Source organism: Cucurbita pepo, chromosome 7, assembly GCF_057944985.1.
Source record: "Cucurbita pepo subsp. pepo isolate OVF chromosome 7, ASM5794498v1, whole genome shotgun sequence".
Lineage (NCBI taxonomy): Eukaryota > Viridiplantae > Streptophyta > Magnoliopsida > Cucurbitales > Cucurbitaceae > Cucurbita > Cucurbita pepo.
The window spans coordinates 2,001,479-2,026,438 of record NC_141804.1 but is presented as its reverse complement, the minus strand read 5'-3'; the positions used below and the strand labels follow the sequence as shown (position 1 = coordinate 2,026,438).

Sequence of the window (24,960 nt, the reverse complement as noted above, 5' to 3'; positions counted from 1 at the left end):
ACGTCAACGTTCTAATGATTGTTCTTGTAACGACCCAGATCCACCACTAGCAGATATTATCCTCTTTGGGCTTCCCCTCAAGGCTTTAAAACGCGTTTGTTAGGAGAAGGTTTCCACACCCTTAGAAATGGTGTTTTGTTCTCCTCCCCAACCAATGTGGGACATCACAATCTACCCGGGCCCAACGTCTTCGCTGGCACTCGTTCATCTCTCCAATCGATGGGGGCTCCCTCCAAATCCACCCCCCTTTGGGACCCAACGTCCTTACTGGCATACCACCTCGTATCTATCCCCCTTCGGAGAACAACGAGAAGGCTAGCACATCGTCCAATGTCTGACTCTGATACCTTAGTAACGACCCGGATCCACCACTAACATATATTGTTCTCTTTGAGCTTTTTCTTTCGGGCTTCCCCTCAATGCTTTAAAACGCGTATGCTAGGGGAAGGTTTCCACACCCTCATAAAGGTTGTTTTGTTCTCCTCCCCCAACTAATGTGAGACATCACAGTTCTATGGTAGTTTTTAGTCAATATCATCAAATTTTTGTTCGAAAAACATTAAAAGGGTGTTGTTTTTCTCCTTTCTTGAAAATAACCAGAAAAACAGTTAAAAAGTTTTCAATTTCAACGGCAACAAAATCTAGCCTCTTTGAGTTCAGACAGTAAAAGTAACATTTTCTATTAAACAATTAGTTTTGGTGGGCGGAAAAAAAACATAATCAACAACACGTGGACATAATTAGCAATTGAAAAACATCTAATGAAATGACGGCGGCCCAAATTGGATTAGTCATGAGATTTGCTTCGATCACAGAGCCAAATTAACCTTTAAACACTCTCTTTAGACAAGTTCCTTCATCCTTGTCCCCATTTGCACTGAACCATTACGATTTTGCCACGTGTTCCTTCTACTAAAACCCCTTGATCTTGAGGTTTATTGTATTTTTCATCTCTCTTTGCTGATACTCAAACCTCTCCTAAAACGGTGTGCTGCTCCAGCCATTGATGCTTCCATTGACTTTCTTGTTTAAAAATTCTTTGACAGCTTCCTTCCGAAGCTTGTTTTGTATTAACCCTTTGAATAGGAAATGTTCTAGCAGTAAAAAACCTAGATCTGAAAATGGGGGTTTCCCCCTTTTGTTCAAGTTCTTGTTGGTCAAACCACTCTAGGAAGAAGATGGGTCATCTTCTTCGATTGAGCGCACATTTTCTCATCTATTCGGAAGCTGTTCATTGTTTTTCCTCACACCCAGATCGAGTTCTTGGCAGAAATTGAGCTTGTTAGAGGTTTTTGTTTGTTTTTTGGAGCTTTTGAGATGAACCCATTTGGGGCATTTCGATTTTGATTAAAGGGTTTCTTTATTTTCTTGATTTTGAAGCTACAAATCCTTGTTGTAACATAGAGTGATGGTGGAGGAAGAGAAACTCAAAGTATCTGCTGAAGATTTGGAAGAAGATGAGCCACAGGGAGAGTCTGGGGGCTGTATTGGCATGGCTCTGTACTGGTTCAAAGTACTTGTTGCTGAAATGCATTGGAGTTTTGTGTTAGGAGTAGTGATTGTTTATGGAATTAGTCAGGGATTGGGCGGTGCGCTTAACCGTGTGGCAACCAAGTATTATATGAAGGATGTTCAGAAAGTGCAGCCATCTGGAGCACAATTTTATTCAGGGATTACCTCAATTCCTTGGATGGTTAAGCCTATATGGGGCCTTTTCACTGATTTGGTGCCCATTTTTGGATATCACAGGCGGCCATACTTCGTTTTTGCAGGTAAAAATCAATACCTTCTGTCTTGTTCAATTATATGCTAGATATGAATATCAGGTTCTTCACTTTGGTTTAAATTGTTTGAATATCAGATCTCTAAGAACAACATTGGAAGTCACTTTCTTGTGTAAGGAAACCTTTTGGAATGTTTGTAAATAATCATTACTTGTTCCTTGTGTGCAAGTGAGCTGAATCTGAACGTGTAGATATAGTCAACTGTTGAGGATTGTTGAGAGGGAGTCTCACCTTGGCTAATTAGGGAATGATCATGGATTCATAAGCGAGGAATACATCTCCATTGATATGAGATCTTTTGGGGAAACCAAAAGCAAATTTATGAGAGCTTATGCTCAAAGTGGACAATATCATACCATTGTGGAGATCCGTGATTTCTAACATGGTATCAGAGCCATGTCAATAGAATCCTCAAATGTCGAACAAAGAACTTGGGACTCTCGAAAGTGTAGTTAAAAGTGACTCAAGTGTCGAACCAATGGTGTACTTTGTTCGAGGGCTCCATAGACCTCAGGAGAGGTTATATGGTGTACTTTGTTCGAGGGGAGGATTGTTGAGAATTGTTTGGAGGGAGTCTCACATTGGCGTTAAGGGAGGAATGATCATGGGGTTATAAGTGAGGAATATATCTCCATTGGTATGAGGCCTTTTGTAGAAATGAAAAGCAAAACCATGAGAACTTATTCTCAAAGTGGACAATATCATACCATTGTGGAGATCCGTGATTTCTAACATGGTATCAGAGCCATGCCTTTAACTTAGCCATGTCAATAGAATCCTCAAATGTCGAACAAAGAAATTGGTACCCTCGAAAGTGTAGTCAAAAGTAACTCAAGTGTCGAACAAAGGGTGTACTGTGTTCGAGGGCTCTAGAGGAAGGAGTTGAGCCTCAATTGAGAGGAGATTGTTCGAGAGCTCCATAGACCTAAGGGGAGGCTCTATGATGTGCTTTGTTTGAGGGGAGGATTGTTGAGAATTGTTGGGAGGGAGTCCCACTGTAACAGTCCAAGTCCACCGCTAGCAGATATTGTCCTCTTTGGGCTTTCCCTTCCAGGCTTCCCCTCAAGGTTTTAAAACACGTTTGTTAGGGAGAGGTTTCCACACTCATAAGGAATACTTCATTCTCCTCTCCAACCGATGTGGGATCTCACACCCACATTGGCTAATTAAGGGAACAATCACAAGTTTATAAGCAAGAAATACATCTCCATTGGTACGAGGTCTTTTGGGAAAACCAAAAACAAAGCCACGAGAGCTTACGCTCAAAGTAGACAATATCATACCATCGTGGAGATCCGTAATTCCTAACATCAACGTCACTAAAACCTTTTCTCCTTATGCACATAAAAAAACTTTCTTACTTTCCATTTTCAAAGAACACATATCATTTAGAAGTTGATCTGATAGCAAAACGTCTGTAATTTCCCTACTTCTTTCTTCTCTATTCCAGGTCTTCTTGGTGTAATCTCCTTGCTTTCACTATCATTACTCGAAAAGCTGCATCTTCCACTCGCAATATTGTTGTTAACCGTGGGAAGTGCCGGAGTAGCCATTGCAGATGTCACCATTGATGCTTGTGTAGCACAGAACAGCAGCTTTCATCCTACCCTTGCAGCTGATTTGCAAAGCTTGTGCGCCTTGAGTTCTTCCATTGGAGCATTACTTGGCTTCTCCATTAGCGGTATCTTTGTTCATCTGATAGGCCCCAAGGTTCCCTATTATATTAACTCTATTACATCAAGGCTTGATTCTTTCATTTCATGGAAAATTCACATACTTTTCCCTTCCATGATAGGGAGTGTATGGCTTGTTAGCAATACCTGGAGGGCTTGTCTTATTGGTTGGAGTTCTACTGAATGAACCTCATATGCCAAACTTCAATTACAGACAGGTAAGTGACAAGTTTGTCAGTGCAGGGAAGGCTATGTGGATGACATTGAAGATACCCAATGTCTGGAGGCCATGCCTCTATATGTATCTATCCCTTGCACTGTGCCTGGACATCAATGAAGGCCTGTTCTATTGGTACACTGACTCAAAAGATGGTCCAAAATTCTCTCAGGTATCGTAACAAGATTTATTATTTGATTCCTATGATACAGAAAAAGATGATATAGAATCAAAGTCTCTGATTGTGATAGTAATTTCGAACATCTCTCCCCTTTTCTCTTAGTGTGTGGTACGGAAGTTTTAACATGGGAAAACTAGAGAAAACACAACTTATTTGAATAATCCGGTGACCTACCAATTGTAGAAGTAGGATCTTTGGCGAGCAATAAGCACTTAAATAATACAATTCGAGTGTACCATCTTCTTTCTCGTTTCGAGGAAAGGGTGCGGGAGGAAAAGGAAACAACGGAGGGTTCCGAATCGGACCTAACTGGGAATTTCTTTACTATTATTCTTTATTTTAGTACTTTACTAGAATGTGTCCTCTTTTCCTAATCTCATTAGTTGCCTTGATATAACTACATCAACGTTCGAATTTTCATGATTCTTTTCTGATATTACTATGACTTATTCTTCCATCATTCAACTTCTTTGGATATTGTCTTAGCTCTTCGTAGTACTTATTAGCCATGATATCAATGATACTCGACGCCTCGAACGAGTATGCTTGTTGTTCTAGTCTATTTCCAAATGAACTTGAGCTGGCTGAACTACTTTGATGCAGGAAAATGTTGGTTTCATATTCTCAATTGGTTCAGTTGGGTCACTTTTAGGAGCTTTACTGTACCAATATGTTCTTAAGGATCATCAGTTCCGAGACTTGTTGTTCTGGACTCAATTGATATTCAGTTTATCTGGGATGCTGGATTTCTTGCTGGTTTTACGTTTAAACTTGAAATTTGGACTACCAGATTATTTGTTCATTGTGATAGATGAGAGTGTGCATCAGCTTGTCAACAGGCTAAAATGGATGCCTCTTCTAGTTCTAAGCTCCAAGCTTTGTCCAAGAGGCATTGAGGGCACTTTCTTCGCTTTGCTTATGTCGATCGACAATGTTGGACTTCTCTCGGCGTCTTGGGGAGGCGGGTTCTTGCTCCATATCCTTAATGTTACACGAACGAAGTTTCATAATCTATGGCTAGCCATTTTGATAAGGAACTTCTTGAGACTTGCTCCTCTTTGTATGCTGTTTTTGGTGCCTAGAGGTGATTCGAATTCTTCGATTCTTATAACCGAACTGCCGAGCTCAGACGTCGATAACGAGATTTCTGAAGCGAATAACATTGAACTGGTTTCTCTTGTGAATGGCATTGACATAGATAATCAGAAGGAAGCTTTCTGATACAGAAGCTAAAATGGTATGAAATTGTTTGTAGATAAAGATATGAAGCAAACAAGGTATAGATTCAGTGTAAGAATGTCTGGATGTCCCCTGCATGTTCCACTTCTGTTGCATCAAAATTTTGTAAACTATTTAATTATTGGATGGGGAAGATTCAAAGACAAGAAACTCCTCCAATTCTTGGATTCTTTTCTACAATACAATGAAATATCAGCTTCTTCTCAGTTCTCATTTGATTTTTTTATCAATTCTTACGGAAATTTGAACAACTGTTTCAGATATAGTATCAGACACAGAAATAATTTGAACAACTACTTCAAATACAGGATTAGGAAGTACCATTTATAGAACTTCAATATCCACGAGCTTATTAGCATAATGGCACAACTGCTTCAGATACAGTATTAGGCACAAAAATTTGAACAACTGACAGTATCAGGCACAGAAATTTGAACAACTGTTTCAAATACAGTATTAGGAAGTACCGTTTGTGGAAGTTCAATATCCACAAGCTTATTAGCTAAATGACACAACTACTTCAGATACAGTATCAGGCACAGAAATTTGAACAACTACTTCAAGTACAATATTAGGAATTACCGTTTGTGGAACTTCGAGATCCATGAGCTTATTAGCTAAATGGTAGTTGGCATAGACAATACGGCCGGTTGCTTCTCGTAGATTTTCATAACCCTGCTGTGCAAAAATGGGATATGCATTTGAAACGGGTGCCCAAGTTATTATAAATATCATGAGTGATACAGAAATAGATCGAGTAATCTCTTCTCTTATCAAAGGAAAGGTATTTCTAGTTTGCATGTCCAATCATTGAAGTAAAAAATTTCTACAATAAAGTTTTTGAGACGTTAATCTAAGCATAACTCAATGGGTAAGATACCAATTCGATCTCTTATACCAAATGGCTCTTCAAGAGGGGATATAGGGAATGGTGAAGAAAATGTTCCAATACAAAAACCTAATATTTGGGACAAATATGATCATACGGGAGTTTTCACTTTGATGGGCAACAACATTTCTGCCTATAATTTAACATCTTACCATACACAGGATGAGTAAAATTCCCCTTTTTTCTCCATAACATTCATACCTTGTTTTTCTTTAAACACGAACGGGTAACACAAACTACAATATGCTGTTTTTCTCCACGACATCCGAGTAAAACTTTCACGTTTCTTGATTGCGAGAGACTGCCTCAAGTTTGGGAACACGTTGTACACGACTTAGACATGACCTTCCTTGGCAGAATCTGATTGGAACGATTCTTATTTTGCTCGTCTTCTCCTATCCCTGTCTCTATCTTTACCCCTATCTCGGTCATGATCGTCCCTCTCTCTGCTTCCACTCTTCTCGCCATCTCTGTCTCTTGATCTTTCTTGCTCCCGGTCCACGTCGTTTTCCCTGTCCCTGTCTCGGTTGAATGACTTTGGTACTGGGCTATCGCTATGGCTCCGGCTACGCTGCAACTTTCTTGATGAATCATTGCTGTCATCTGGTCTATCCCTCCTCCCTGCATAGGTACACAGAGTAAGGGGGTTTTGAAAATACCAGCCAACACAAAACATAAACAATAGGATTATCGCAATGTCTCAGTCACACAAGAAAAGTGGATCCCATTGTTACAATTACAGGGTCAATTTGGAATCAGTAAAAGGATTAACAAGATTCATTTAAACATTGAACTTTCTTTGAGACACATGACATTGTGACAAAATAAGGATCATACCCGAACATAAGTGACCGACAAAATACAATAGCAAAAGCTTAAAAGCTAGATGAAAATGAAAACACAAAGACTGCATAATAAACTAAATACTCGAAGTTTATTTGAAAAGATCAGATCAAGCATGAATAACAATAGTAGAATCTCCTGTCCAAAAAGTTAATGAAATAAAACTTACTCTTCCTTAATGCAGTCTCATTGGAATCTGACAATCCATGTTCAGATTCTAGTTTTCTTCGATAAATCGAAACCCGCCTCTCTATTTCCTCTACACTTTTGATGCCCCGTTCTTCCAAGGACTCACGATATTCGATCAAAGCCACCTCTACACGTCTTAACTTTTGTCTGTCACAATATATTCGTTCGAACATCAAGCAAAATACAGAGATTCTCATAATTCATTTTAGATGCGCATAAAATTAAAAGGCTTCTCTATGATGTCACACTTCTCTACTTCAAATAAAATTCTCTAAGGAATTCATGGATCAATGCCTAGCAGGGCCAACAAGCCACCAGTTCTAAATCTTGAAAAATAATAAATTAAACAGTTAAGAAAGAAATTGTCAGCTTTAGAAATGGACTACGTACCTCTGCTCTTCATTCAACCCACTATCAGGTTGCATAAGAATACTTGCCTCCGTAGTAATGTCCATCTCATCGGCTTTACTAGAACCATCGCCCGCATTTTCACTTCCAGAAGATGAGTAACTTAATCCAAGACCTCTAGTACCTCCTTTTTGCTCATTGTCACTTTCATCATCCTCCCTCGCCCATTTAGAGATGGGCAAAACGGGCTCATTTTTCCCCGACTTCGTGAAGCCTTTTAGTTCAGGCTGTGGAATGGAAAGAGTTTGAGCCAAAGGCACAGAACCCATCCTTTGGAAATCTGTATCATCATCCCCAAAACGATTCCATCCAGAAATTTCTGCTCGATCACGATCAACTTTAGTTTCTCTCGAGCTACTTGAATATCTACCAGAATGAGAATTACTATACTTTAAGTGTTCATCAAGTTCAAATCCACTCTGTTTTTCTTCCTCTTCGAGGCTCAGCAAACGTGCAACCATCATTTCTCTACCACCAACAAGAGACAATCCATTATGCCTGCACCTTCTTTCCAATTCTCCAAAGGGAAGATTCATTAACTCCTTCATAGCTCCTCCTTTTCCCATTGCCAATTCAGCATCTTGATTGATTTTACCCCCATCTCCTAAATTATCACTATTGGCCTTCCGTTCAATCTCTGGGGCATCGCCACACAATGAATGAAAAGGGATCACACCCGAGTTTCCTAAGCGAAGGAATGTGGCTCGCAATCCATTCACATAAGCATCTGAGAACAGAAACCAATCGGACCATACTTGCAACAATTTCAGTACTCGTTCCTGCATAATTAGAGATAGGTATAACTCAATTAGCACATACAGGACAAATCACGAGTTGGGCTCCGCTACCTATAGGTGAGATGATAAATAATTCTACCTTGAGGGCCTCTGCCGTAATTCTCCCTGTTATACTGCGATACAGATCATTGAAGCTCTCCATGATGTCAGGTAATGATGCTTCAAACTTTGTGCGGTATGCAGATGCATTCTTGACAGGAGCACTACTGTTATGAAGGATATCAGACACGAGCATCAACCGTGCAACTTTGGTAGGAATAGGAGTTTCCCTCAGTGTTAGAGATTCTGTTAAAACTTCAACTATCTGCAATTTAAAAAATTAAATAGATCAACGAAGAGAACAAATAAGTGATGGTCTGAGAAGCAAAAGAAAAGGCGTACACAGAAAACAAGCTGGTAGGCTTTAACGCCTTTAATGTAGTGTTAGTATTATTAGTTTTGAAAAGGATAAAGAAGACCATCCATATAGGTAGATCTATTCACATGCAGTTCAATAATAGCCTTTATATCATAGCTACCTCTCCAGCTGCATCAGCATTATCCAATGCAAACCCCATTGCGTCCTTTATCTGACTCCTTTCTAGTGTCAATGCCCGAAGCATGTCCTCAAACTCATCTCTTTGTGAATCAGTTAATGTTCTTTCAAGCTCCGCACGCTATAGATCCCCCCCCCCCCCCCCCACCACAAAAAAAGGGAAAAAATACAGAAAAATTAGTTCAGTAAAATGCACAATGCAGAAATATAGAAATAGGATCCAATTCTTAAAGTGATAATTACTCTGCTTCTTCCAGCAGCATATGTGGGACCAGACTCCTTCTCTAGCTCTGGGCTTTTAGCAGTTGGAAGAGGCGGTGGAACCCATCTGCAGATTCAACACAATTAACATTTCTGGCATTGATTGAGGGTCGGCACACAGTGCTACCATATAATAGAAATATATATATATATATATATATATATATATAAAGAAGATTTGGAAACAACCCCTGCAAATAGGTTCAGACTAACATACCTCCCACTACCAGTTATCATGATAAAAGGTTCAGTTCTCCACCTTTGAAGAGTATCCCCCTATATTCAAGTATAAATAGGATACACAGTATACATCAGAAATGTAGGTTTCCGAATGATAAATTGGACTAATAGTTGTATAAGAAGTTTACCTGAGCAAATGAGTAAAGTCGCCAAACATAGTAAGTATGTTCTATTGAACCAAGCTCAAACAAGAAGTTGAAGAGAGGATTTCCCCGACCCCTCTCCATAATAGCTTGTTCAAAGGCACAACCTCCATCCAGAACGTAAAGAGCCATAGTGTCAATGACATGGCGGAGATGATCATCCTCAGGCGGTTCAACAGTAATATCCGGAATATTGGGTGTCAGAACCTATCAACATCAGTTACAACTTCGGTGAATAAAATAGAATAGTTGAACCTCATTTCAGGTTGAGAAAATTAAGGTATAAAACGCCTTTCTGACAGAGAACACTGTTTTTTACATCAAGAAATTTGGACCAAGATCCAAATGCAACGAGCAGGAAAGGGATTATATTATATTGAGAAAATACAACCCTCAAAAGTTAAGGTGCCATAAGCTAAAATATCTTGGATAAGTAAGCATATAACAATTGCTCTATACAGTAACTTCTTAGACAAGGAAGCAGTATGGCTATGCTTTCTGAGCTCAAATCTACTTAAAGATGCTTAAATATGTAAATGAGAAACTTCTAAAAAATCTATGGACACAAGCAGCATAAATTATACTTTAGCTGGGCAAACAATTGTTTAGAAGTACAAGAATTACATTAACGTTGGACTCCTAATTGACATCCAATTCAGTAATAAATGGTCACCCAACACACATCCAATATATAAATTAATAAAAGAGGAAGAAACAACATGACAGATGAAGAGATCCTAACAATAAGAACTAAAGCAAAAGTTCAATGATTTGTGGTTAATGATAACGCTACACATTGCTACTAAAAAGACCCATAGCTTGACGAGACCTCATAACAATTCAAATAACCACAAAAATACTTTTTCATTTATGTCAAATAAAGAGTCTTCAAAGTCTTATGCGATAATGAAGACAAATCCAATGCTGTCTAAACAGATGACAATAATAAAAATAAAGGTGTGTTTCCATCTAATATTTAAATATACAAACATAACATTCTGACAGAACCGATTTCAATCATTTTGAGTAGAAGAGAATGAAAGTTAAGTAGAAATTAAAGGTATCCGACCAGTTCAGAATTTTGACTTGGGACAGAAGTGACTGGCGGTCCTGATGAGCCAGATAAGATAACGGTGGCACCCTGTCGATCAAAGAAGGTGAAATCAAAAGATGTTCAATTGCTATTATCTACTTCAAATGTAGATCCAGTAGAAATAACGAACCTCTTTACTTCTAATGGCCATATGACCTGGAGGAGGTGCTGGTAATGCTTGAGATGGAAGAGCGACAGACTTTCCCCATCCAATTTTCAGTTCATACCCATAAACAACGACTCCTGCACATAAATATTTTAATCAATTTATACTGTTCTCCAGATAAAAGTCAATTTTCTAAACAGAAAAAAAAAAAAACAAATTGAAATTACGAAGCCTTAGCATGGATACAAATATGAGACAGATACATTCAACACGAATATGGTGACAATCATTTTAAAATATCAAGAACAAGAACACAACAATGATACATTTAGTAAAATATATTTTCTAAAAAGTATACATCATTTTTATACAAAAAGGAATTTCAAACTCAATATGCTTATGCATTTACATGCTTGTATTATTAGGTTGATGTATTTCACTTCAAAATTTATTATTTTTTTCCTTATATATTACACTAAAAAAATGTTCAATATGTCGCTAACAAATGTTGGACTTAATTAACTTTGTAAAACTAGTATTTAACATGTATATATTATGCTAACTGCTGTCCAATATGTCTCCAACAAGTGTCAGGAGTGCCAAAGTGTCCAACAGACATGAACACGCTTGCAAACTAAAGTTTCTATCTTATCTTTCTGAGGACAAACCAAACAATGTAGTAATAAGAAAACTTAGCAGTCACAGATGAAATTTTGGACTACGTCATTTACTGATTTAATAATTCATATTATCTTATATAAAATCATATTGCAAGTATGACACAAGTCAATTGATTATTAAATTGCTGGGTAAGTCATTGGGCATTCAAGGTCTTTCTGTTGCTGCAAGATTCAGAGCACCCCCCCCCCCCCCCCCCCCCCCCCAAACCGCAGTGCTGCACTGTTGGTCCAAGGTGTTCAAGTCCAGGTCTTTCAAACTTCCAGGGGAATGATTAAAAAGATAATCTTTTATGTAATTCAAAGATAGAATTGAGACATGAAAAGCGTCTCGATGGAGGAGGTGGAGCCCAAGCCAAAAATATGGGTATAGAAACATAAAACAATGAAACTGCCTAATGAAAACAGTAGACAGTGTGCAAACAAATTGCATTAGATAGCTATTGATTTAAAAAAAAAAAAGGAATTACCATGGTACATAAATATCCTCAACAGTTGACAAGAATTGCAAGGCAACAACTCGAAAATAACTAAAAGAAATAGAACAAACCCTGCATTTCATCCTTTGCAGCCTGTCCATCAGCTCTATTCATGAAAGCTACAAATCCACAATTTCTTTGCCGTCTTCGCTCCTCTTCTGTCCTTGGCCACATTATCTTCACACTAGCAATTGGTCCAAATCTTCCAAAAGTTCGAAGGAGAAAGTTTTCATCAACCTAAAGGGGTTAAGATGAAGAAATGAGATGGCATATATTTCTAGGCAAAGAAACAAGATACATAAGAGTAGAGAAAAAAATGTACCTGTGGAGATAAATTTCCTACATAAAGGTTAGTCGTTTGAGGATCTCCATCATCAAATGATCCAGGGAACTTCCCACTAGGATCGAAGTCATCAGGTAGTTCATCAAATCGACTAGATGGCTAGGCATTGAAGAACAAGAATTCAATACATTACAGGGTAAAAAAATTGACAAAGAAAAAATAAGTTAAACTTTCTCATGATGGTATGATGACAAAATAATAATATAATCTGCTACTCAGACTAAGTGCATGCATTGTGTAATGGAATATACAAAATAGAGAAATTATATTGCACCATTTGTCAAATTAACTTAGTTAAAGCAGAAGCAGGCACCTTCTCAAGAACCTTATTGTCTGAGTTAGAACAAAAGGCTAGAGCGATGCCAAAAATAAATTGAAACTAGCAGATAATTTGCCCCTGCTATCTTAGAGAGATTAAAAAGATATTATACTCGGTGCTGAAAGCACATACTGTTGAATTTTCTCCATGGCGTCCTTCTCGCCAATGTTCGCGATCTTGATTTCTTCTTTCCCTCATCTCTTGCTCGTGCCTCAGCTCCTCCATAAAATGATCGATGTTCCTAGACTTTCCTTTTTCTTTCTCCTTTGGCTTGTCCAGCTCCTAAAAGTTGTAAAATAGTTCAGAACTAAATACCGTTCCTACTGACTCCATCCAAAATAATGCAGAAACATGACAAGTAGACTTACCTTCTTGTCAGATTCTTTTCCCTTGGATGCCAGTGGAGGTGGAATGAACGATGGGACATATCTGCAAACAATTATTAAAGATGAACCTCCAACTCAGCATAGATTGCTTCAAGGAAGGGAGGTAGTCTTTTTTTTTCTTTTTCTTTTTTTTTTCTGAAGAAACAATAGGGAAGGAAGAGTAAAGGCAGTAAACAATTTTGGCCATTCTGTTCAAAAAGTTCATCTACGATAAACTTTCCTAGGAACATAATATCAAATTGAAGGTTTCCAAGTTCGAACTTTAATCTATAAAAACTTAATCCTAATTAAACGAAGTATCTTAATCCTAATTAACCAAGGAATTGACCAAGAATTCTAATTAATCACTAATCTTACTACATCAAGTTTCGTCTTACCTATTGTTCCTCATTCATGCACCCCCACCCCACCCACACACACACCATAAGTGCACTTTATCAGCTCATGGGGAGTCAATTTCCAAAAGGGAAATGGCAAAGTCAAGTCAGTAGGGCACTGCTGCGAGCCAATAGATTATCGAGACCAATACGTGCCACTTTTAGCAAAAAACCGTTTTTTTGTTCATCCAACCTCCTTCAGCTTCTATCCATAGCCATATCTCAAAATGAAACACATCAAGGATTTTTTTTTTCATCAAAACAGCCCCCAAAATACAACAATAGCCAATTGCCCATCGAAGCTTCACTTCAACTTCACTTCAAAGCTTTGAAAAGGTCAATGCAACCTTTTCCCCCTTGGAATAAAACTATATCATTAGGAAACTGCAGGAGGTTGATATTAAAGTTTGAACTTCCCATACCAAAAGCCGTAAGGGAAAAAAAAAAATTGAATACAAGCTTTAGCCTAGCAAATCCACTCGGTATGTGTCTGTCACAAAAACAAAAAGAATGGGGGTGACAGATTACTTGTATAAGCCCTATCAGAAGCTTTACACAGCCTCTCGGCCCATCATTACGAAAATCAAAACCTAGAGTTTGAATATTTTCTTTATCTCTATTTTAAGGATGTTCCGAAATATTTTGAAGAAATCACGTGAACCCTTTGGGCTCAGATATTTTGAGCCTCTCAAGTCCTTAATAGTCTCAAGGACTTCCAACTCGATAATGGGTCTCAACAACCATCATTTGTTCTTCAAAGCAATAACTTCCTAAACAATACTTTCAAAGATGAACCTGACGTACTTGTTTTGTTCATTTCACCTTATTAAATCAAGATTTCCCCATTTTAAAAGAAATTCCACCACTAGGGTTTACCAAGAGGCTTCTCCATCTTGAATTATTCCATTTGACTTGTCTGAGTTTGTTTGCTGGAAATGAGATCATCTTTTGAGACAAGTTAAATAGCCTGGACCTTGTTTGGAGATAGTGCAGTTGTTTTCATATTTTTAAGGGGGTAAAGCACTATATTAGTTTCTTCATTTGTCAATCTATACTGCAAATGAATCCCCTTTCTTGGTGGAAAGAAGGAAAGACATTCCATTTCTCCCATTTTCTATCTTTCCCTTCAAAGTCGTGTTCCTTCTAGATCACACACCCAAAAATATGCACGTTTCCCCTTCCTTTAAGCGTTGAGCCACATAATAACCAGTGGTGAAAACCTTTTTTTTTTTTTTTTTTTGACCCCTGAGGTCCCTAAAAGCCCAAAACTCCCCTCTCCCCTTTGCTGCCATGCCGCAACCGGGCCCCATTGACCCAGTATGCACTATCATAAAGAAATCTGACAAACTTGCACAACACAAACTTCCGAAGTCTGTAAACCCACCCGACATAGGTTCCTTCTTTAAAAAAACAAAGATACCATTGATGAGATGAAATTTACAAAAAAGAGTGGGGAAAGAAGCCCCAACTTATAGAAAGTCATGTAAACCAGGCCAACATGCTATTCCCCAAAAGAAAACCCTATCCTAAGGATTACAAAAAACTTTTCCAATTGGTCGAGAGCGTAGATAAACTATAATTATGAAAGGGGACATTCAATTTACACTGTGAGAGAGCTAAAAAGGTAATAACGCTACCAAATGTGTCACCGATCATGTGATGGCCTGCTAGGCGCATATCCTAAAAATTTCACCACTCTTGGCTCTTTCTCCTTCCACATAAATGTCTAAAACAAAGAAGTTGGTAAGGTTTATCTTTAGTCCAAAGGCACATTGAATATGCTATATGCAAGAGCATTGCAATAATCATAGCTGTACTAGGGGATGAATATGCCAAGACCACTAGATGTGGCTCTATGCCAATGGATTCACCTTTCCAACAACCATTGTCCTGAGTTATCTCAAAAAATGAATGGTGCATTTAGCTAGGCGGTGAACTCAACCTAACCCATGACAGCTTTGCCACATTTGAACTTGGCTACGTGAGCTCGCTCGGAAGGTGGTCTACAATCTTTAAGTTAAATGATAACAAAAAGTTTCTATGGAGGAATTTATGCTCTACAATATGGGAAGATAAATCCAAAAGATTAAAAGCGTTTGTGTGAATTTTGTAGTCTCAATACGGCAGAAAGAATTCAACGAAGATGTCCATCAAGAGTACTGTATCCTTCTCAATATTTTTTGGGACGTGGATGGCCAAGATATGAATCTTCATTTATTCTTTTCTGCCATGGGAGTGCTCCCGTAGAAAATTTTACCCTTCTTTTGGAACTCTGAGATTTTATCATGCCAAAGAAGGAGAAAAGGCCTGGCATGGTGAGGATCTCAATAAATCAGGGAGTTAATATGGACTATTATGACAAGCATCCGCTAGAGTTTTGTAATGTCAAAGCTGCCAAATAGAGAAGTAACAACACTGGTATCTTTACATCAGAAGAAATGTCCTTTATATATGAAATGATGGGTAACAAAGTTGGCATATTTCCCCAATTTTTGCGAATTAAAATCCATTTATCTAGAGAAGCCAGGGTTATAGCGCAAGAAGAAAAAAGGCCACTTGCAGTTCTTTACAAGCCATGATTCGTTGTGAAGTTTGTAGAATGGTTCTTAATAGACCAAGGCTTCCTTTATTGGGGCTGAAGGATTTTTCAGGGAGTCACGTGCAAAAGGAATTAGTGCACTTCGTCAATTTGATTTCTCGATGTTATTTTCTTCTGGCTCAAAGCTTGGTGCAGCTTGATGGGGTGTAGTTTTGAATGTTTTGGCTTGTTGGACATTTTGCATGATCTTGACTGGGTCTCGGTACTCCTCAGTCTTTTCTTTTAAGACTTTCTGGTGTTTTCTCAATGAGATCGTTATCTTGGTATCTGACAGCTTCTTCCCCATTACAGAATACAGGCATATGTTGGAATGCTTTTATTTTTCCTTTGTCCTTCTTTGTTCTTGTTTCACTTCCTTATGGAGTTTGTATCCTTTGAGCATTAGTCTCTTTTCATTTAATGAAATTTACAAAAGTCTAATGGAGATTACAAAAGTCCTTCCTATCGCGATGAATTTTCAGGTGTTGATTTCAATTTCTAGTCTATGTTAGATGAAAAGATTTGGTCTTCATTTTAATATCAAATGATCCTCAAATCCTTAATTACATAAAATGAATTTAAATCCCTCTATTCTTAGAACAATTTAAAAATCTTCCTTACGAATAAGCATGTGGTGCAGTGGCAAATACTTGCATTGAAATTTGAATTATCCTTGAGAAAAAGTAGTACAAAACCTCTTTATAAGACAGTAATTTCCAACTCTCAGAATAAAATAATTCCAAATATATATACTTACAGAAAAACTATCTAAATTTTACAATTATAGATCCCTTTTCAGAACTCATGCTAATAGTAGCAGCGAAAACTACACTGATTCTATTTAGCCTTATATCGCAAGGATTGGCTATGTGCTAGGGTAAAATCTGCAGAAAAGTACACATGCATTGAACTTAAACTACAAAAGAGAGTACAATGATCTTCTTTTTCCTTTTTATTTGTGTGTACATGAGTGTGTGTTCTCCGGGAAGAAAAATACATAGATTGCAATGCTAGACCGACTGTTGCACTCAGAAATATGAATATACGTAATAGGAAAATAGGTAGCAATTTTTAAATCAAAAAGTACTATCTATTACAGGAGCTAGCTGAACTTAAGAATCTGAATTCACCACTGACTAGCAAGTATTTGTGTAATTCACTGCAACACACGATCATAGTACGAAAAAGGGAAAAAAGAACTTTCAGGGCAATGACATGTCATGATGGTTCTCTAATTCTTTCCCATAGTTGAAATAGTAAGGATGTGGATAATGTGCTTAGTTGCATAACTAAAAAAACATCAGGGAAGTGTCCTCTAGTTGTATCTATTATCGTCTATTCTGTGTAACCTCATTATCATTGTCGCATTAAAGATTATAAATTTCCAACAGATTTTGCCTCATCAAAATAGCAAGAATATTGTTAATCAAAAGCATTTCTTTACCTACTTCCCTTCTTTGGAACAGATACCCCATCTTTGGACTTTTCACCTGCCATCCGCGAATGAATAAAAAGGCCCAGACTTTTATTAATGTGTCCCCAAAATAATAGAAAACTATCTATTTATCCACATTGCTGATATAAACAGAATTATGAATTTAAAAGCTTTATCAGTAATTAACAGGTGCATTGAAAAGACTTGTGGTGGCACTAACCCTCGGATTCGCTCTTCAATTTCTCATTGGGGTTAATAGTTCCTCCACGAACAAAAGTCTTAGACCCGGGCGCATTATCTCCTTGAAATGACTCCACGAATTCCGCATACAATCGAGCAGTTTCGTCCTCCTCTCTCTACAAAACGAGATAAAATTACTATGACTAGTCAATAAAACTCAAATAGTGTAATCCACTAAGCAAGTTTAGACCAAATACCTTCTTCTTTGCCTCTTCCTCCTCTCTGTGTTTCTGGAAAGGAGTCTTTTTCCGAGTGATGGAAAATGAACTCATGTTTGCATCAATTTCTAGACAGCATTCATAAACGTCAGAGCAATCGAAAAACCGTAGTCAAAACTCGAACCTTAATTCATAAATCACTGAACATAACTATCCAGACAACTAAGGAAGTGGAATTGCAAACTAACAAAGCTCAGAACAGCCCAACATGCTTTGATTAACGCTCTTACAACTTTTAGCCTCAAAACAAAGTAGCCACGAAATTTCACAACGGAGCACAAACTAAGACGACCAAAGCCAAACACATTTCATCCCTTTATAATTCAACTTTCCTAGAAAGACACGGTCTTGGTTTTCAGTCAGTGAACCATAAACAAACAGCAGCAAAGCGCGTTCACCTCAAAAATCACACTAATCGAAAACAGAACCATCAAAATCCGCAACCTAAGATTGACAAATTGAAAATCAAACATAAACCAATACTCGAACCATAAGCCGGAGACGGAAACATCCAAGAAAGCTAAACACCGACACGAAAACCAACTCGCTTGAAAAAGCACCAAAAAAGGGAGTGGATTACGCAACGAAGCACATAGTACAATTGGTCCAACAGACAGAATCAAGACAACTTACAACGGGAATGGAAACGAGGAAATCAGAGCTAGGGTTCCAGCAGTGTAAAAGGACGAGCTGAGGAGGTTAGAAGATGTTTCCGGTGGGAACGGTGGCGCGGTAACGAGAGGAGGGGCGGAGGGAAAAAGGAAAGAATCAGATTAAAGTTTCAGTGCAGGAGCAGAAGCAGAGCAACCCGGGAAAAATAACTAATGTTACCGCTGGTTAGAAGTTGTAGAGTGACGGTACGTCTCTCATTCGTCCGTCACCCAGTTTTTCACCATTTTATACGGACACAAATTACGTGACACTGTCATTGACCATCATTTTTTTTTTTTTTTTTAATTCAGCTTTGTTTGGCACCTCTATGTTTTTTGTTGCCAGTATGCTCAATAAACATTAATTTTAAAAAATGAATAATAAATAAATAAATAAACTAATAAAAATATAATATATCTCGACAAAAATGTTGGAGGTTCAAATTTATCGTTAAAAAAGTTAGTATTAGATTTACTTGCATGCTTACTTCTTGTATCGTCAACGTATTTATTTCAATTTTAAAATTTTTTATTTAAAGTTTAGAAATTAACACGTTGACATAGAGATACACTTAAGTCAAAGAGGGTTATCGAATTAAGGTTTAATCTAAGTTAATGACCAAAAAAAATGTTTTATGTTGACACAACTTTATCGTTTTTTGTGATTTGATTTCAACCTTAGTGTGAGTTTCCACGTCTGATGGAGAGGGGAACGAAACATTATTGATAAGGATGTGGAAACTTATCCCTAGCATACACGTTTTTAAAAACCATGAGGGGAAGCTCGAAATGAAAAGTCTAAAGAGGACAGTATCAGCTAACAATGGGTTTGAGTTGTTACAAATGGTATTAGAGCCAGACATCGAGCGATGTGCCAGCGAGAACGCTAACTCCAAAGGGGGTGGATTTTAAGATCCCACATTGATTGAAGAGAGAAACAAGTGCCCAAAAGGACACTGAGCCCTGAAAGTAGTAGATGGTGAAATACCACATCAATTGAGGAGGAAAGCAAAGCATACTTTATAAAGATGTGTAAACCTCTCCCTAACAGACACATTTAAAAAACGAAGAGAAGCCCGAAAGAGAAAACAAAAAAAAAAACAATATCTATTGGCGGTAAGCTTAAGTTGTTACACTTTTTAGAAGGAAACGAAAATATTTAAGATAAGTCAACAAATTAAACTTATAATCCTTTTGTTTTGTTTAGTTTTATTCTACGAATTGCTTCTAAAGAACAATTCAGAAAAGAAAGAAAATGGTAAAATTCTTCAAGTAAAAACCAAATCATGTTATATGATATCAAATGATTTTCCTACTAACTAGACTGTGAGGAGGATCAATCAAGGTTCTGCATCTTCCCAAAACCATAGAAGCCTGCAAAGATGGTAAAAAAAACTTGCACCCTGCAACAGCCAACAACCTCATGGATCATAACAGATACTTTCAGTGAAAGATGAGAAAAACAGGACACATATTTTCTAGATACAGATGCACGCATAGAAGGTATGGATTCCCGAGTAATAGCAAACCCGGGATCGTAACGAGGGCAGATAAGACGAGATAAATTTTTACTCTTCATACAAGTGCCTTTTTAACTCCATATGATGCAGAAGTTTAGAATGTCATTGAGAACAAATGCAGTAGTCTATAACTGTCTCAATGTGCTAGTTTCTTCAGATGTTGAAAGATCTTTTGTTTAATCCACTGCCGATCATAAGGCAAATATCCCTGAATTGAATGCTCGAATCTGTGAAATCAAATCAGATATTGTAACTTCAAATCCAACATAGATAGATCGACATGCTTTAGAGAATATCGATTCATGAGTTAGCCTATAACGCTTATGGATCGATGCATGTGCAATAAAACATGACTCCTTCCATTTAAGGCCATCTAAACTACCAAGTGCCTGACATTCAGTTCATCAGTGATTAAGACCTAAAATAACTCTTGGACGGACAAGTTCTTTTTGTTCTACCAAATATCTTTTGACATTCCTGTTTAATCTGTTTTTATGACAATGCAAGCATGGACCCTAGTGATGAATATATGACTATGTCCTAATAGTTATTTTTGTTGTAATTACTTTTCGATTAAGTTGAAAGAAGAACAAGTAAAAACCAACATCAAAATAAGAGGATTTCTATAGGGTAAAACTAAACAGCTCATGATTCCTACAGAAAAAATTCTATAAAAGAAAGAACGTTTTGAAGATTGTGGGCAAAACTGTTGTTCTTCCAACAGCCCGAAGATTTTTATTCTTGAGTAGTGGGAAAGGGGAAAAGAGTGATAAAGTGAAGGCAGCATACACTAGTGCGCTCATATCAGTGAGACCATCGATAAAATTGTAGAGATCCGCAATGTCATAAGTGATATTTCTGATGGCCGGATTTAAGTCCTTAAGTTTCCTTTCGTATAGGCCACATATACCTGTACCAGATCAAAAGGTATAACAGAAAATTCAATAATTTAAAATTTTAAAAAAGAAAGGGTTACACCGATTAGATTATAAGCAGGCAATCTAGCAGCCGAGATACTAACAATTAAGAAGATGATGAGTTTGAGTTATTTGAAATAACAAGTAAAACGACACCCAGGCCTCTCATGATGCTCTAAGGGTATAACTTTGACTTCTATATAATTTTGCATACCATCATTAAAGATAGGTTGTAACGGCTCAAGCCCACCGCTAGCAAATATTGTCCTCTTTGGGCTTTCCCTTTCGGGCTTCCCCTCAAGGTCTTTAAAATGGGTCTGCTAGGGAGAAGTTTCCACACCCTTATAAAGGGTGTTTCATTCTCCTCCCCAACCAATGTGGGATCTCACATCGGTGGATGAATTTAATATTAGCTTTGAAGTTCAAAGTTTGAACTCCAAAGTTAAGTGAATATAGATTGAAAGGTGTATAATCTAAACATGCATGAAAAGGTCCTAACCGTCACAAGACACGCAGACGAGATGAAAGCCTCGTATGTAATAAGTTCAAATTATCCTTTGGATGCCATCACACGAAACTATTTCGACTCTTACTAAATCAATAAACCTGCAAAGCTTTTTAAAATATAAACATTTTAATGAAACTAACCAACCAGTCGATGAAAGGTATGGCAAGCCTTCAAAATCATATAATGATATTCTACTTTCTACATCAGCTTTTTAGAAGCCAAAACCTTCAATTGTTTATTCCCACACCCTGCATTTTCTTTACCTCGACAATATTAAGATCTTTTGATCAGTTCGACAGGTGATTAAACTTGCTACCGACGACAAAAGTAGGTGATAAATAAACTTTAATACAATGATAAATCATACCGTCCATAGATTGACTTATTGAATCATAATCCATAAAAGTCCTAGTTGATCTGTTGTGAGATGTTTGCATAAGAAGGATGGTATGCTTGTTGGCCTGAATGAAAAGGAGATAAAGAATATAATTGGTTACAAATTAAACAAAAAAATGTGGATGTAACTCATCAGAAAATCACTGACTTGTCTAAAACACGAAGGGAAAGAACTTAAAACATAGAACTACAAAAGATAAAAGAAGTTTTTCAAGATAACATAATGTTCATGATATCTCTACACAAACAAGAGATTCATGTTCATATTAAGTAATGAAAAGACCTTCTTGCTAAGACGGGAATCAAGAACCATCATCTCTGTGTTCATGTTTCGTTGTAATTTAAACTTAAGCAAGAACAACCAACAATATTTCAAAACAACACACAATATAACATTCTTTACATCAAACATATGCTAAAGCGCCAAGTAATCATTCCACTTTTTCAGTTTAAAGGTATCAAGTTCAAAAACAATCATTATTTGCACAACATTACCAAAATATACGAAACTCTATCGTTTTCAGTGTACCTTATGATCACTCAAAAATCCCTATCCCTTAAAACTTTTGTAGGGAGAAGACTAACCAGACCGATGAATACACAGTTACAGTGACTAATTGACAAGTCATTGAAGAGATAAAACATAGTAACACGATGAACACTTCAAAAATCTCATAAATCGTGACGACTTTCAGATCGATATAGAAACCCTAACACGATTGAAATAAGTCGATACTGCAAATTCGTCTCGGAAGCGTGAAATTAAAGAATGAAAAACGATGAAGCAAATAGCAAACGAGAAAGAGAGACATCAAAAGCTTGTAAAAATCACCATTGGAAGCGGAAGTGAACCTCAGCTCACAGGGTGTGTGGGAGAGAGAGAGAGAGCGCGCGCGAGAGCGAAGGCAATAACGACCGACAATGAGTAGCGCGTAGAAATTAACCATCGCAACTCAGTCAATCGATGACCGTAACGAAGATTCCAAAGAATCCCTAATTTTTCACCATTAAATAAATCATCTAATTTCATATAATAAATAAATAATATTTACATTTGTCTTGTAATTAATTAATTTTTAATAATCAATTTAAATAAATATATTGCATATGCCTTCCATTTTAACATTTTTAGTTTATTTAATAATCTATCTTAATAATTATTTTAAAATAAATTATTTATAGTTGTGATAAATTATTAATAATTATTATTAACAATTAAATTTATTTATTTATTTATTTATTTTATATAATAAATAATTTACATTAAAAAAATTATATATATCTTAGAAATAACCTTTTTTAATTAGTTATATAACTTTCTACCTTAATTTTTTAATTTTGTCACCGGTCATAATCGTACTATTGTGACAGTGGAACAACAATTGTCCCGATGTTAGAGAGCTTATGCCCTCCTGAAAAGTGTAATACTGGCCGAACCTTTAGGACGTAGTGACACAACTCACGAAAACATGTCTTATCTGCCCACAAGACAAGATTGAAAAGAACAAAATTGCAAGACTACTAGAACCTCTACCAATCCCGATCAGATCGTAGGAACTATAGGAGAGTGATCTCTAAATCTTACCACACATACGCGCTTATGAGTCGAGATGGAAATTACTTGTTATTCTTTTAAAAAATTATAATAAATCAATATATTTCATCGAATTTGAAACAACAAATAGAATGTCTGTTACATCGGAAACAAGTCAAACCCTAAATCATATGAGCTCCCAAAATCCCCACCACGACAGCCAAAACCCCGTCCTTCAAACTTGCAGCCCCACTCGAGGGAGCAACCGCCGGAGCCTCAATCTCCGCCGGAGAAGGCGCCGGAGAGATACCGATGAACCTGTGACGAGGAGTCATAACGACGACGACAAGCTTAAGACCCTGCTCGCAGTGAGCCTTTACTCCACTGATGAAGTAGATCGGACCCGGGTTGTGAAGCTCCACCTTGGCGTTCCCGTCCTCCAGTTTCTCTTGTGGGTTCGTAATGTTGCAGGCTTCGTAATCTTCCTTCCTCACTTTCAACACTGAATCTTTCCCCTCCTCGTAATTCCACACTAAAATAAAAAATATAAAAAAAATGTTAATAATTCTTCGGGAGTGCTTGGTAAATTCATTGATCGAGCGCTCTTGCTTCGAAGATGAAAGGAGCTAAGCGAGCCAAAGCTGTGAGATGTAAGTAAAAATGCATCGGTAGGGGAGCGTTCCGTCTTAGAGGGAAGCACCCGCGCGAGCAGTGGTGGACGAAGCAAAAGCGAGAATGTCGGCTAATTTAGGGAACGATCATTGGTTTATAATCAAAGTCACGAGAGCTAAGGGTTCCTCCGCTGAGCAGTGGTGGACAAAACGGTAGCAAGAATGTCGGCTACTTTAGGGAGTGATCATGGGTTTATAATCAAATAATACTATCTCCATTAGTATAAAGCCTTTTGGAAAAGCACAAAGTAAAGTCACTAGAGCTTATGCTCAAAGTGGATAATATCATACCATTGTGAAGAGTCGTGAGAATCCAATGCCCCGAAAATCTAAAGGTTCCTCCGCAAGGTTCGTCCATGGAGGGTGAATCAATCAGGGTCTAATAAAGATTGTACTTTCGATCTGATTCTAATTCTTAACAGGGTATGAAAGCAAAGAGAAGAGTAAAAACAAAAGAAAAGTGACAAAGATAGGAACAGAGGATTTCTGATGTCACTTATGTTTCTCATTCTTAACCAAACATGGACGTTAAAGAAGAAAATGGACGTTTTGAAAGTACGAGTTGAAGCTAAAACGGAGGCAGAGATGATAAAAGTTTAGGGACGTTACCGAGAGTGTCGCCGACACGAAACCGAGAGCTTTCGGCCCATTGATTGAGAGATTGAGCTGGAGAAGAAGGGATTTTCCAGGCGTTGGTTTTGCCTCCGACCAAGATCTCTCTGGCTTCCGACGAGCTGAAGAAGACGAAGACGAAAAGAAACAGAGCTTTCAAAAGAGCAGCCATGGACGAGGATGAGAGAGAATTTTAAGAGAGAGAGAGAGAGAGAGAGAGAGAGAGGAAAATGAATTGAAAGAATTGGATTTGTCTGTGAAGTTGGAGGAGAAGGGCTTTCCAATTTATATGCCGAGGAAAGTGGAGGAAAACAGGAAAACTAGCCGTTGGAGATCTTGGTGGGGCCACCTGAGTTATGTTGGATTTTTTGTCTTTTATTTGCTTTTCAACGGCTGAGATGTCTGGAAAATGGTGATGGAAATTTAAACGGTAACGGTTATAATTTATTTGCGAAAAAAAAAAATCATTTTTTCTTATTTTCAAAAGTTATATCATTTATTA

At 37.5% G+C, this 24,960-nt stretch overlaps 4 protein-coding genes across 6 annotated transcripts; 1 reads left to right on the top strand and 3 right to left on the bottom strand.

Annotated features, from left to right (window-relative positions):
- Positions 1 to 955: 955 nt before the first annotated feature.
- Positions 956 to 5,307, top strand: LOC111799262 (putative folate-biopterin transporter 2). Of its 2 annotated transcripts, none has more exons than XM_087125803.1 (5): positions 956 to 1,288; positions 1,405 to 1,772; positions 3,235 to 3,494; positions 3,580 to 3,846; positions 4,459 to 5,307. In XM_087125803.1, the coding sequence occupies exons 2-5, from the start codon at positions 1,409 to 1,411 to the stop codon at positions 5,074 to 5,076; spliced, it is 1,509 nt and encodes a 502-aa protein (XP_086981929.1). In that variant the 5' UTR covers positions 956 to 1,288; positions 1,405 to 1,408; the 3' UTR covers positions 5,077 to 5,307. The 2 variants fall into 2 exon arrangements, with proteins under 2 accessions (XP_086981929.1, XP_023538502.2); XM_023682734.2 differs by having other exon boundaries at positions 1,381 to 1,772.
- Positions 5,308 to 5,966: 659 nt separating this feature from the next.
- Positions 5,967 to 18,518, bottom strand: LOC111798763 (protein RRC1). Of its 2 annotated transcripts, XM_087125801.1 has the most exons (18): positions 18,284 to 18,518; positions 17,630 to 17,718; positions 17,413 to 17,548; positions 17,202 to 17,247; positions 12,785 to 12,845; positions 12,549 to 12,698; positions 12,077 to 12,196; positions 11,826 to 11,991; positions 10,623 to 10,735; positions 10,469 to 10,540; positions 9,385 to 9,606; positions 9,234 to 9,292; positions 8,999 to 9,083; positions 8,739 to 8,876; positions 8,300 to 8,524; positions 7,406 to 8,202; positions 6,996 to 7,162; positions 5,967 to 6,604 (listed from the first exon to the last, which is right to left on the bottom strand). In XM_087125801.1, the coding sequence occupies exons 2-18, from the start codon at positions 17,702 to 17,704 to the stop codon at positions 6,360 to 6,362; spliced, it is 2,877 nt and encodes a 958-aa protein (XP_086981927.1). In that variant the 5' UTR covers positions 17,705 to 17,718; positions 18,284 to 18,518; the 3' UTR covers positions 5,967 to 6,359. The 2 variants fall into 2 exon arrangements, with proteins under 2 accessions (XP_086981927.1, XP_086981928.1); XM_087125802.1 differs by lacking the exons at positions 17,202 to 17,247; positions 17,630 to 17,718; positions 18,284 to 18,518 and having other exon boundaries at positions 17,413 to 17,494.
- Positions 18,519 to 19,726: 1,208 nt separating this feature from the next.
- LOC111785910 (enhancer of rudimentary homolog) lies at positions 19,727 to 22,632 on the bottom strand. Its single transcript, XM_087125804.1, has 4 exons — positions 22,474 to 22,632; positions 21,613 to 21,706; positions 20,610 to 20,730; positions 19,727 to 20,047 (listed from the first exon to the last, which is right to left on the bottom strand). Exons 1-4 carry the CDS (start codon positions 22,474 to 22,476, stop codon positions 19,957 to 19,959), a joined length of 309 nt encoding a protein of 102 aa, XP_086981930.1. The 5' UTR covers positions 22,477 to 22,632; the 3' UTR covers positions 19,727 to 19,956.
- A 649-nt stretch (positions 22,633 to 23,281) lies between these two features.
- Positions 23,282 to 24,710, bottom strand: ENODL15 (early nodulin-like protein 15). Its single transcript, XM_087125256.1, has 2 exons — positions 24,456 to 24,710; positions 23,282 to 23,707 (listed from the first exon to the last, which is right to left on the bottom strand). Exons 1-2 carry the CDS (start codon positions 24,628 to 24,630, stop codon positions 23,358 to 23,360), a joined length of 525 nt encoding a protein of 174 aa, XP_086981382.1. The 5' UTR covers positions 24,631 to 24,710; the 3' UTR covers positions 23,282 to 23,357.
- Positions 24,711 to 24,960: the final 250 nt, after the last annotated feature.

What these genes read in the sequence shown, in the direction of transcription:
- LOC111799262 (XM_087125803.1), top strand. Translation starts at nt 1,409, where the DNA reads ATGGTGGAGGAAGAGAAACTCAAAGTATCTGCTGAAGATTTGGAAGAA. An exon ending in TTCATCTGATAGGCCCCAAG is followed by an intron (nt 3,495 to 3,579) that starts GTTCCCTATTAT and finishes CTTCCATGATAG; the next exon opens with GGAGTGTATGGCTTGTTAGC. An exon ending in ATGGTCCAAAATTCTCTCAG is followed by an intron (nt 3,847 to 4,458) that starts GTATCGTAACAA and finishes ACTTTGATGCAG; the next exon opens with GAAAATGTTGGTTTCATATT.
- LOC111798763 (XM_087125801.1), bottom strand. Translation starts at nt 17,704, where the DNA reads ATGAGTTCATTTTCCATCACTCGGAAAAAGACTCCTTTCCAGAAACAC. An exon ending in TAGGAAATTTATCTCCACAG is followed by an intron (nt 11,992 to 12,076) that starts GTACATTTTTTT and finishes TAACCCCTTTAG; the next exon opens with GTTGATGAAAACTTTCTCCT. An exon ending in ATGCTGCTGGAAGAAGCAGA is followed by an intron (nt 8,877 to 8,998) that starts GTAATTATCACT and finishes GGGGATCTATAG; the next exon opens with CGTGCGGAGCTTGAAAGAAC.
- LOC111785910 (XM_087125804.1), bottom strand. An exon ending in AATAAGTCAATCTATGGACG is followed by an intron (nt 20,731 to 21,612) that starts GTATGATTTATC and finishes GATCTGGTACAG; the next exon opens with GTATATGTGGCCTATACGAA. An exon ending in ACTGATATGAGCGCACTAGT is followed by an intron (nt 20,048 to 20,609) that starts GTATGCTGCCTT and finishes TTGATTTCACAG; the next exon opens with ATTCGAGCATTCAATTCAGG.
- ENODL15 (XM_087125256.1), bottom strand. Translation starts at nt 24,630, where the DNA reads ATGGCTGCTCTTTTGAAAGCTCTGTTTCTTTTCGTCTTCGTCTTCTTC. An exon ending in TCGTGTCGGCGACACTCTCG is followed by an intron (nt 23,708 to 24,455) that starts GTAACGTCCCTA and finishes TTTTTATTTTAG; the next exon opens with TGTGGAATTACGAGGAGGGG.